Below are 12717 nucleotides of genomic sequence, written 5' to 3' on the forward strand. Positions count from 1 at the left end.
TGCTGAGTTGTCTAGGATTCCAGGCTGTCTGATTCTCTAGGGAACTAACTGCACATTTGATTATCTTTTGCTGGGCTGTTTTATAACTCTGTGGTGATGGAATTTAACTTGTAGGGGGCTGACGATGGTGCAGATGTTTCCTGCCTGATGCATGATGCAAATTGGTACTGTTCATGGCAATGCAAATGTTTTGTCCAGTAGAAAATAAGTCTCCGTAAGTCCAATTCTCATTTGAATGTTGTAAAAATCCTACTGGTTCTTTCCTTTTTTTTTTTTTTTTTAAATAATTCAATTACTTATTTTACTAAATGAGTAGGAAATAGAAAAATTAAAATATAGATATTTGGAGGGGCTTTTGGTATTTACATTTTATTTTTAATTAACTTTTATTGCAGTATAGTTGCTTTACAATGTTGTGTTAGTTTCTACTGCACAGCAAAATGAATCAGCCACACACATACATATATCCCCTCCTTTGTGGATTTCCCTCCCATTTAGGTCACCACAGTGCATTAAGTAGGGTTCCCTTGCTATACAGTATGTTCTCATTAGTTGTCTATACTGGTTCTTTCCTTACTTAATGAGTTATATAAACATGTTAACTTTATTTCTGTATGTCATGATTTTACTATTTTGAAAATTATGCTTCAGTGGTAAGAACTATTTATGACAGAGGTAGTGATAATACGTATTGAGCATTTATTCTGTGTCAGGAAGTATGCTAAAGATTTTATAGTTGTTGTCATGTTTAATCCTCATAGCAACCCTATAAGGTAAGTTCTATTTATTAGTCCCATTTTACAGATATAGGAACTGAGATGTAGAGGTTAAATAACTTAAGGACCCAGAGTTAATAAGTGGTCTATCTGGACTTTGTACCCAGAGACCTGGGATTTGACACTAAGATTCATACTCTAACTGCACTGTAGACATAGAGGCACTAAAACAAATTGGGGCTGCCACTGTGGAAAACAGTATGGGGATTTATCAAAAAACTAAAAATAGAACTACCATATGACCCAGCAATTCCACTCCTGGGTATATATCTGGAAAAAACAGTAATTCGAAAAAATACATGAACCCCGATGTTCATAGCAGCATTATTTACAATTTTCAAGATATGGGGACTTCCCTGGTGGTCCAGTGGTTGAGATTCTGTGCTTCTACTGCAGGGGGCGTGGGTTTGAACCCTGGTCTGGGAACTAAGATCCCCAATGCCCTGTGGTATGGCCAAAAAATTAAAAAAAAAAAGATATGGAAGCAACCTGTGTCCATCAACAGATGAATGGATAAAGAAATGAATGTATATATATATACAATGGAATACTACTCAGCTGTAAAAATGAAATTTTGCCAAGTGGAGCAACATGGATGGACTAGGGGCATTATACTAAGTGAAATAAGTTAGACAGAGAAAGGCATACTGTATGTTACCACTTGTATGTGGAATCTAAAAATTACAACAGACTAGCGAATAAAACAAAAAAGCAGACTCACAGACATAGAGAACCACCTAGTGGCTACCCGTGGGGAGAGGGGCAGTATAGAGGGTAGCAGGGGAAAAAAGGGTTATTATGGGAGTATATGAAATCATGTGTGTGAAACTTTTAAAGGAATCAGGTAAGCCCTTCTATAAAAGGAGACACGAACCGAGTTTCAAAGGGTGGATAGGAGTTGGTGCAGAGAAAGGAGGGAGGGGTTTCCAGGCACAAGTCACCTTGTAGGAAAGCAGGGAAGTCTGAAACAAGGTCCTGCACTTAAGGAATTAAGAAATTCACCTGGGCTGGAGAGCAGGGTGAGGACTAGGACTGGCAGGAGGTAAGGCTGCAGAGGTATGTGGGAGCTAATCAAGAAGGGCCCTCTGGGTCAAGCTAAGGAGTTTGGACTTCATTCTCAAACTACAGGATTTAAAGCAGTGTGAGTGATTAGGTGAGTTTTATTATTCTTATCTTTATTGCTTTTATTTGAAGTTATAAAAGCTGCTGAAAATCTGGCCTTTTTAGGAAAAATCATTTTAGCAGCAGTGTTGAGGCTGGATTGGAGGTGGTGAGAAGACAGGGAGGCTGTTAAAAACCAAGCCTATGGCAGGGGAAAAGAAAAGTAGGGCATTGCAAGGAGAAACAGTAAGTACAGGGGTTCAATCTACACATTTGGGCAACCAGTGAGGTATGTGGGGGTGGGAATGGGAAGAGGTGGGGAGGGGCTGGGGCACAGGTAGTTTACATGAGCCCTTCAAATCTCAGAACTCTACTGCAGGTCTGTTTAGGCTCATTATTTGCATTTGAGAAACAAGATAACACTTGAAATTTAAAAGGAAAAGGGTTATTCCCATTCTGAAAAGCATATATACATAGGGCCTGAAAGACACAAAAGCACCCGGAGACTTTTCTTTTGGCCTCAAGGAGGAAAAAATGAGATAGGAAAAGAGAAAATGCAATGACAAGAACTATTCTAAACCTTCTCTTGATAATTATGGACATACAGATTGTCAGCACACCAGGTGACTTTTAATCTCAGCCCAATTCCCCCCCTGGCTTAATGGCTGCTGGCCACTTCCTCTTGGGACCTGGCCAGAGTAAGCTCAGGAAATGCAAACTTTTAATTCTGGAATCAGTAAAGCATATTAGGAAAGGAAATCCTACAAGTGAAGAAATCACATTATGAATTCCAAAGCCAAGGAAAAGGATTTTAAGTCAGATTGTGAATGCATTGGGGACAGGACGATTCTACTCATTTTGGTGCAGGATCCAAGTGATTGGTTTGGTCTCTAGTCACCCTTCAAGATTACCCAGGATTCAAGTTCTTTCATTCTTGTGTTTCCAAACTTCCACCCAGTACAACCTTCAGCCCTAATCTAGCAGCTGAGCTGTCTGCAGTCTTGCTTTGCACTCTTCTGACAGCAGGGGTGGGGGAGGGAAGTGCCCTGCTAGGATGAAGACCCAGTTAAAGGGTCCGTATTTTTCATTTATACCCATATCCTAGGATTTTGGATGAATCAGATGATAGAACATACTTGAAAGGCCTTTATGCACTCTGATGAGCTATACAAATATTTCCACATGTGCTTTATTGTTCTGGTTGATGACAACTGACACTATTTAATTTTTAAAACTACTATGAGTTCAACTAATACTACTGTGCACTCAACTGTATGCAGTCTACATTCACAATTTCACTACGTTTAGTTTACCAAAGAGGTGCAGAGAAATTAACTTGCTCAAGAGTATATACTTTGTCCTTTTTAGGCCCTTCTGAGATTGGGTTAGAGACTTCTCCAGGTGCTGTCTTCACCACTAGACTGGAAGCTGTGGGTGCCAGGGACTGGGTTCTAGTCACTGTTATCCCTTCTATCTAGGAAACAGGCTCCAAAAAATACTATTTAGGTGAATTAACGAAGGCTGATCTTATATCCATTGCTCTTCTCTGAATATTGATTGCTATTCTCCTTATAACTTACTGTTCACTGTCTGCTTTCCCCCTACTAGGAAGATGCATTGAAGGACATTTTGTTTGTGACTGGGTTCTCAAAGCCTAGAACAATGCTTGGGAAGTAGTAAGGATCCAATAAATAACCGTTAATAAATAAATAATACCTGTGTGGACGAGCAAACTCTACTTTTTGTGACATCATAGTATTTTTTTCTGATGCCGATCCAGTAAGATAATGCTCGACAACCGTAACACTGTAACGTTAAGTGCAGAATGCTCTGGCTTCCTGAGTTAAACATTCACTTGCAGCTGAATGATGATGGGAAGGGGAACCACAGGAATGCTGTCCCCAAGAGCACTGTCTCCAGGAGGGAGGCAGTGATGGTTGGCACAGGTGGCCCGTGTCCTCTACACTCCACGGCTTTGTCCAGGACCAGCAAAATTATGGCTAGAGACCACTGTGCTCTTGACTTCCATCTCATTCACCTCCCTTTCACCAGATGCAATTCTTGAAGCAGGAAAAAAAAAAAAAACCTGTTTGTAATAATCATCAGCTTCATTTTCTTAGGAGTTGTGTCTCTTGTCAGAACCCTTCTAGATCAAAGGTACTGTTTTTTCCTCTGTAAACCAGTAGTATGTGCTTCATAAAATATTTTCTTTTAGTATAAAAGTAACCGTGACATCAAGAAAATTTAGAATGTGGAGAAAATATAGAGAAAGTTACCTCTAATTTTACCATGCTCACGAAATGATTAGTATGTGCGTGTCCTTTATCCCCTGTGCATACACATGTGCGCACCCCCCCCACATGGTAGTTTGCGTTCTGCTTTTTTCATTTAACATTGTGCTATGAATATATCCTAAGGACTGCATAACCATCCATATAAGAAACATAATTTTCTTATATAAATTCCAAGTCTGGAATTCTTAGGGAAATGAGGTGAACTCATGGTATTTGACACATATTATGAAATTGCTTTGCCAATATGCTGTGCCAATTTATTCAGCCATCAACTGATAATTTATAATTTAAATCACATTATTGATGTAGTAGGGAAAAATAAAAAGCTCATCAATCTTTCAATTCACATTTAGGAACACTGCTAGGGACAGAGGACTTTAATCATGACTGGTTACTGGTTGTATTTCTGCTCTTTTAGAATCATTACAAATATTGAAGGGAAAAGATTATCAGTTATTAGTCAGGCGTCTCTTCCTTGTGGAGGCAGTGTACAAAGAGCAAGGGCTTTGGGATTCAAATCCTCCTTACTTAAAGAGCCAGACATATATGCAACAACCTCATGAGGTGTCAGTTTCCATTCATTACCAAAGACCATTACATTTATAAGACTAAAAAGAGGATCTGATCCAAAAATAGAGTTTTCGATCATTTAGCTAATAGTCTTATCTTTAAGAGTCGCTCCCAAACTATCCTCTGCAAGTAAGGCTCCAGCCACCTTGGGAATTAGAAGAGCTCAGTTTTTTCCCAGGTACTACTTTTGATGTTAAGTCCAGTGCTTACACTTTATTAAGCCTTTGCTTAACACAAGCTGTCCCATACCAGCCAACCTTCAAGATAACCCTAGTGGGGGACAGTGCTCATTATTAACACCTTACAGAAGAAAACACCTGATGTGTGGGCTTGAGGTCACACAGCCTCTGAATCCTGATGGTCTATACTGTTAAGCAACCAGCAGGCTGTGATTCCTCTGCTAGCAATTCCAGTCTCCTCTAGCAAATCAAGGTAAAGGTCACCAAAAAGTAAGTAGATCAGTGCTGTTCAGCTGAGGAGAAAGATACTCTGCCAATCACTCTCATTTGAATGACTGTCACTATGGCCCAGACTACATGGAGGAAAGGGTGACTGAATCTAAGACCCTAAAGCTAGGACACATTTCAGGAATGATGTGCTTGAAACCTCCTTAGATGCTTCATGTAGGCGTAGCTGCTCACATGTGGGCAAGCCAGGCAAGCTTGGGCCATCACTTCCTTATCAAGTTTTCATAGTGACAGAAGTCTATCATTAACCTCTTTCTTCAAGTGCCTGAACTGATTCGGAAAACAAGCCATGCGTTTACTGTTAATTTCCTCACCTTTCCAACCATAAGGAGGGGTGGGGGATGCACACCTGATAATTCACACACCCCAAGAACGAGATTGTTCACCAATGTGATTAAATTGGGGATAAAAATACCTCCCTGAATTTTCCATAATTTGTTTTAGCGTCATCCTTTCCTGAATACTTTCTGTAGAAATTATTTATTTTGAATAGTGTAACATAATTTCAATGCTCAATAGATGACTGTAATGTGATAATATGCTCTTGTTGCCACGATCATCTGCAATTGTCCAACCTATCAGTTTCTTAAATAATTTCCCAGCTTTGAATTGAGAGGCTATTTCAGAGTGTACTCGAACAGTCCCAAGCCTCTTTGGGCACAACTATCTAGAGAGCTGTATGTTCTCTCTGTGACTTACAGAGTGTGGAACAGAGGAAAGCAAAGATAGGCAGCTACTCCATTTTCCCAAAACAGCCCCTGAAACTGTGTCCACTGAAATAAACCTGAGGAAGTCTAGTCCGTCCTCACATGGAGCAAGGGACACAGACTGCCCAGTCAGAGAGCCCAGATGCATCCAGTGTTGAACACTGCAACACAGAGAGGATTAGCGGATCGTTCACAAAGAATAGATGGCTGAGTAGGCCTATACTGGGTTTTAGTGTTGGCTCTGTCACCAAAATTGATCTTGAATTAAACCCTTAAGCCTGTATCGTCAGTGGGAAAAAGTCAGAGTTGGATTGGGTGATAAACGGTTTGTTTAGTCCACCTTTGAGCCAGTGTTTAACCTTTGCTTTGAATAAAGCAACTTCTGAACCCTTCCTCCTAATAAACACTGGTCAATCTGCACCAAAAGCCCCTCACTTCACTAACAAGATTCAACTAACGGGAAAAGACTAAGGAAGGTCTTATGTGTGGACGTAGCCTAACAACTGGGATGGGGAAAAATAATCTTATACACCCAGTTTACACCCCCCCCCCCCATTTTTCACTTGTATTACTCTACTCAAGGGTGATCCTCATTTTTATAGAAGGGGAAAGAGGCACACAGAGGTTAGGTCCATAGAAAATGGCAGAGTCCATGCTGGAGCCAAGCCTGCCAACAATCACAGCAGGCTTCTCCCCTAAAATTCCTCCTGCATCTGCCATGATACTTGGGCACAGAAAGGGAGTTTTCATTGTGCCCTTAAGATTAACTGCTCTGGTTTCAAAATGCTTTCTTTCAGAGAGAGTTTCAAAAAATTCCCCTCCTTCTTGTTTGTAGAAATTATTTATTTTGAATAGTTTAAGATAATTTCAATTCTCAATAGATGACTATAATGTGATAATACGGTCCTGTTACCATGATCATCTGCAATTCATCATCTGATCAATTAAAAGGTAAGAGGTAAGGAGGAAAATCAAAATAAGCCATATACACAAATCCCAGTGCACAATTTATAGTAGGAAGGGCCAAACTGAATCTTGATAATGAAAATGAAGACACGTAATATTTTCCTCAAGAAAATAAGCATTTGGAGGAAGAAACATTTCTTTAAAAAAAAAAAAAAAAAGTTTATTTTAAAAAGCCAGTCTCTTAAACAAGGTTCTATATCTATGCTTTCGTACTGTCAATTATAATATTTTAAAATGCACTGAATATAATTCATTGAATGTCTATCATTATCTTCCTGTCACAATTTAAAAGATATTAGGTTAAAAAATATTTACAGTTTTTATTCTGGTCCATCCTCCTTCCTATCTTTATACTAAACCCATTTCTCTACCTTTCAGATAAGTGAAAAGGGTCACAAAATCTTTAGGTTTGTATAAAGAATAAGAACGTGTCCAATAATTCTAAGCAAAACATAAATTTTCTTTAAGGCCTTATCAGAAAAAGAAAAGGAGTTACTTATTGATAAGCAAACATAGCAACTTCTCTCCCAATCTTACCCTTATTGGCTTGTGTGGGCCAAATCTCTGTGGCTCTCTTTAATTAGCAAACATTAAAAAAACCCCCAAAAAACTGAACACACAAAGACGGAGTATCTCACACACAGTGCTAAGCTAGATGTGGCTATAAATGGAACCACTATGAATCAAAGGGGGAAAATTCTACAAAAAAACAACAACAAAAAAGTATTCCAAGTCTCACAGTTTAACGGAAGTTTTGGAAACACTTAAGCTGAATTCAGCTGTTGTTTGAAACATCTGTCTACGTTTAATTTACTGAGGAGGCACAAATACATAGTTTTGTGTATTTTAATACTAATTTTACAGTGAGAAAAACAATACTATGTGATCTCAAAAGGGGCAATGATCTATGACCACTCAAAATGTGTCTTTGGAAAGGGGAGCAAAAATTGTAATTTAATAAGGTCAACTCTTAAGCACTTGGCTTCTAATAAGCAACCCAAGAAAAGATACTGGAGGGGTGTTGATGAGTACAATGCATCTGGAACAGCCAAGATGTTTGCAAAGTTTTATGCCTTAAATTTCCTAAATATATATCTAGCAGGCACATATGCCAGGCAACTAATGATGCTAGGAAAATACTTTAGGCTGGATTTTATAAAACTGCAACTTTCAAATTTTCTAGTGATAATGTCTGACAATATATTACAAATAACAATGAAGCTAAAACTTAATTTTAGATTTGCCTCAAACTAGGTGTTATTCTTCCTTGTAACGGAACACTTAAAATGGATGAAATAAGCAGAATGGTTTTAAAAGTTAAGGCTCCCTAAAGACTAAAACTTAAGGCACATATTATAACCATCATGACACTGTTATAAGCAAAGATTTAAACAAACAAAACAAACACACAAACAAACTTCCTTCTCTCTTTTTCAACCACTCCCTCCCCAAAGATTATGGCATTTTAACCCAGGCTACTGGTAAGGAGTGAAACAAACATTCCATCAATGAACCCCGGTGTGATTCCCACAGAAAAGTCCAGTATTTGCACTGAGCACCCCTGGTAGGTCACAGGCCAACAGAATATTTTGGGTCATGAGCTGCTCCATTTACCCTTCAGTCCCACAGGTTCAAACTGGACTCTCCTCCTCTTTGGGGCCTCCTTCGATGCCTTTATTCTCTGGAGATTCTGCTGCATCAGTAACTTCTTTTGGCTTCTCAGCAACATCTATACTGGCCTCCTCCTCTTTACTTTCCTTTTTCTGCTGTCTCTCGGCTTTCTGTTCTTTTGCAAGAAGTCGGTAGTTGATGCCCATGCCAATGAAAAGATAGATGCCCGAGAAAATAAGGATTATGCCGCATACCCAGTATGTGTATTTGTAGTCTCCATATATGTCATTGAGACGACCTAAGGATGTCCAAAAAAAAAAAAAAAAGTTATGTGAGTAAACAATTATACCCTTTCCCAAATAAAGCTTAAGGATCCATTCAAAAAGCTCATAAATGACAAATCAGTCTTGAAAAGGAACTGCTCAAAATTATCTGATCTTTGGTTTATGATGTCACACTGATTTGGTGTGGCCCTGCATATTCTATTATCTTTAGCAAATTGAAAATAATTAAATCTTGCAAATTTGAATTGGGAAAGACCTAGAGATCACCTAGGGTCAATTCTCTCAATATTCAATGGAAAAGTTTGTTGCTCAAAGGAGGTTTAGGAGTCTTGCCCAAGGCCACAGAGCTAATTCCAGTCTCCCAGACCAATGCACTTTCTCTGACATCAGCATTTCCCAAAGAGCGTTCCTGTGAACACCCATCCTCTGCTAAAACATTAACTAACGGCAATACCTTTCCACCATTCTAAGTGCTTAATCCTCCCAACAGGAAGATTCTATCATCATTCCCAGTGTATAACATAAAAGCCGAAGCACAGAAACCTTAAGTAACTTGTCCAAGGTCACAAAGCTTGTAAGTGAAACGGGTTAGCTTTCAACCCAGCAAGTCTGGCTCTGAGGCCTGCACCCATAACTTCTGTGCTACAGGATACCTCCCTAATGTTTCCACAGCCAAGTAAATTTGGAAAGGACATATCCTTGTCTTTTCTATTAAAGGCTTTATGAGGTCTGATAGTAAAGAAACATTTACTTTGGTGTTTCCAAACTTTTTTTTGGCCATGAAATCCTTGTAATAGTAAAATTTATTAGTATCTCAAACCAGTATTAAGAAGTAAACTTTGGAAAACTCTACACATATAAAGGACATAATAACCAAGTCAAATATGATTCCATACAGTTTTCCAATGCAGGGCGTTACTCACTCAGCAATACTCACTGAGTCTCCACACATACACACGGCTCTGGGGCTGCTAAGCCCTGAGTTAAGGGTGAGCAAAGGAGGTAACATCCACAGTTCAGTGGAGAAGAGAAATGTTAATCCGATAACCACACAGACTGTGACAAGTGCTACAAGGAGGGTTTGAAAGCAGAAAATAAGCATTTGGGATGAGCAAGTAGGGCAGGAAGGCTTTTCTTAAAGTGTAAACTCAGCCAAAACTTACAGGAGGATAGGAGTTATCTGGGAGAAAGGAGATGGGGAAAGGATCTGGGCAGAGAACAGCCAGTGCAAAGGCAGGTGGTAGGAGGAAGCACAGGGTGTGAGGGGGGAAGCACAGACAGCAAACTGAGTGTGGGAAATGAGGCTGGAGACATAGGTGGGCCAGGCCATGCAGGACCTAGTAAGCCGCAGTAGGGAATTCACCCTAAGGACGTGGGAAGCAACTGGAGTGTTCTAAGAGACTGAAGAAGAGCTAGAATGGATATGGGTAAAGTTAAAAGGCTACTGATAGGGCTTCCTAGGTGGCGCAGTGGTTAAGAATTTGCCTGCCAATGCAGAGGTCATGAGTTCAATCCCAGCTCCAGGAAGATCCCACATGCCACAGAGCAACTAAGCCCGTGTGCCAAAAAAAAAAAATAAAAGGCTGCTGATAGAAGATGGGAGATTTGGATAAGAGCAGTAGTTGTGATGGAGAGAAAATGGGCAGATTAGAAAGAGATTTTAGGAAGCAAAAACGGACAGGATTTGGAGTCTCCTTGGGTATATCTATATAGGGAGGAGAGAGGGTGGACAGGTCAGTAGTGGATCTTCTGTTATGTATCCTTCCTTACTTTATACTGCATAATCTCAAAAGCATGAGTCACATCCAGAAATCCAAATTATTGTTGTATTTTGTATTAATAATAATTTTAAAATGTAAACCATTTAGCATTCTTAAGAGAATAATACATCAGTTTTTATAGTCACTTACTAGCTGTGTGATCTTGGGCAAGTTATTTCACTTTTAGAAGCCCCTATTTCTTTATAAAGTGGGAACAATAAAAGTCCTGTGTCATAAACTTGTTATATAACAGAATATAGAAAATGATTAGGACAGTCCCTGGTATACTGCGAGTCCTCACCTGGTAACTACTGTTATTATTTTAAATATTACTGCTGAGATAAATTCCACAATTAAAAAGAAATCACCAACAGTATTTGAAAGGTAGAGTATACATTATACATTTTTCTATTATAAACATGGTAGGTTTTTTAATCAGAAAAAATTATTTTAATAAATACTTAAGTTTGTAATAGTTTTTATTCGTCTTTCAGCTTGATGATCCACTTTAATTCAGTTCTATAAGTAGCTGAGCAATTTATGCTGTGCCAAGCACTGTGCCAGCACTGAGGGTACAGAAATGAGCGAGACTATCAAGCAGCTTATTGATCTCTGCTTTCTGTCACCTTCCCAACCTTCTCTGCCTGTTTTATGGTCATAGAACAACAGAAATAGGGAGACATACTATACCTAAAAGCGGTGGCCCCAGGAGAACAGGACAGCACTCCACAATGGTCACCAACCCCACAGCACTAGAGAACCTCTGCGGTCCAACGAGGTCCATCAGCGTTTCAAACAATACTGAGCTGAGCCACCCAAATGCAAATCCAAAGAATCCCGCGTAGACACAGAACCCTATATAGCTAGAGGATAAAGGTGCTACCAAATGACATACTCCATTTGCAATAATAGAAGCAGCGAAAAAATATTGAACTCGAGGTCTTATCCACTTTGTGTTGGCTACAAGTCCCATAGAAGGTCTGGCTACCATGTCAACAAAAGCCAGAATGGAAAGAAGGAAGGCAGACTTCTCACTGGAGTAATGCCGACTCTTGCCATAATTACTAAGAAAGACCAAAGGTGTAAACAGTCCAAAAAACATGAGTACGTTTCCAGACAGGTAGAGCAAAAAGCCTCTGTGCTTGAACAGGGATAAGTCCAGGAATTTATTAAGTGTTTGTAAGACTGATCTTTTCTCTTCTTTGGGGTTTCCTCCAATGAGATCTGTATTTGCATCACTTGCCCCCTTTTTTGTGTCATATTTTGCAGCTTCCTGAAGGGATTCTTTAGACTTATATTTCCCTGCAGTGGTTGGCTTGGGCCCTATTGGTCTCATCAGAGCTCCAGCCACACAGCAGTTTAACAGTAAGCCCCCAAGAATTAGGAAGCTTCCTCTCCAGCCATAGATACCAAAGAAAGCCTGATTGAGTGGGGCCAGGGTAGAGAGGAACACAGGGCTGCCTGCCATGGCCAGTCCATTTGCCAACGGTCGCCTCTTGTAGAAGTACTTGCCAATCATGGTTAAAGCTGGATTCAAGTTGAAAGCAAGCCCAAGACCTGGGGAAAAGGGAAAAAAAAGAATCACATACTGCAATAAATGTCAGAAACAGATTTGGCATCACTTAAACTAGACAAATTGTAGGTATATAATTCAAAAAGATACAAATAAATGGAAAGATATTCTGTGATCATGGATTAGAAGAATTAACATTGTCAAAATGTCCTTATTACTTAAAGCAACCTACGTGTTCAGTGCAATACCTATCAAAATTGTAAGCACATTTCTCACAGAAAAAGAACAAAAAAGTTTTAAAGTTTATATGGAACTACAAAACACCCAATGTTCATAACAGCAGCATTATTTACAGTTGTTAAGATATGGAAGCAACCTAAGTGTCTATCAACAGAAGACTGGATAAAGAAGATGTGGTGTACACACACACACACACACACACACCATGGACTACTATTTAGCCATAAAAAAGAACAAAAATCTGCCATTTGCAACAACACGGATGGACTTGGAGGGTATTATGTTAAGTGAAGTAAGTCAGAGTAAGGCAAATACTGTGTGTTGCCACTTATGTGTGGAATCTAAAAAATAAAACTAGCAAATATAACAAAAAGAAATAGACTCATAAATATAAAGAACAAACTGGTGGTTAACAGTGGGGAGAGGGC

General features: G+C 39.3%; 1 protein-coding gene across 3 annotated transcripts in view; it reads right to left on the reverse strand.

The window, feature by feature from the left end:
* Positions 1-359: 359 nt before the first annotated feature.
* Positions 360-12717, reverse strand: part of SLC16A1 (solute carrier family 16 member 1) — a 37853-nt gene continuing 25495 nt past the window's right edge. For all 3 annotated transcript variants that reach the window (XM_057698078.1, XM_057698145.1, XM_057698194.1), the window contains 2 exons: positions 11227-12093; positions 360-8790 (listed from right to left, as the gene is read on the reverse strand). In XM_057698078.1, the coding sequence (XP_057554061.1) occupies positions 8513-8790; positions 11227-12093 (1145 nt within the window). In that variant the 3' untranslated portion in view covers positions 360-8512. The remainder of the gene's footprint in view (positions 8791-11226; positions 12094-12717) is intronic.

Source organism: Hippopotamus amphibius, chromosome 1, assembly GCF_030028045.1.
Source record: "Hippopotamus amphibius kiboko isolate mHipAmp2 chromosome 1, mHipAmp2.hap2, whole genome shotgun sequence".
Classification (NCBI taxonomy): Eukaryota; Metazoa; Chordata; class Mammalia; order Artiodactyla; family Hippopotamidae; genus Hippopotamus; species Hippopotamus amphibius.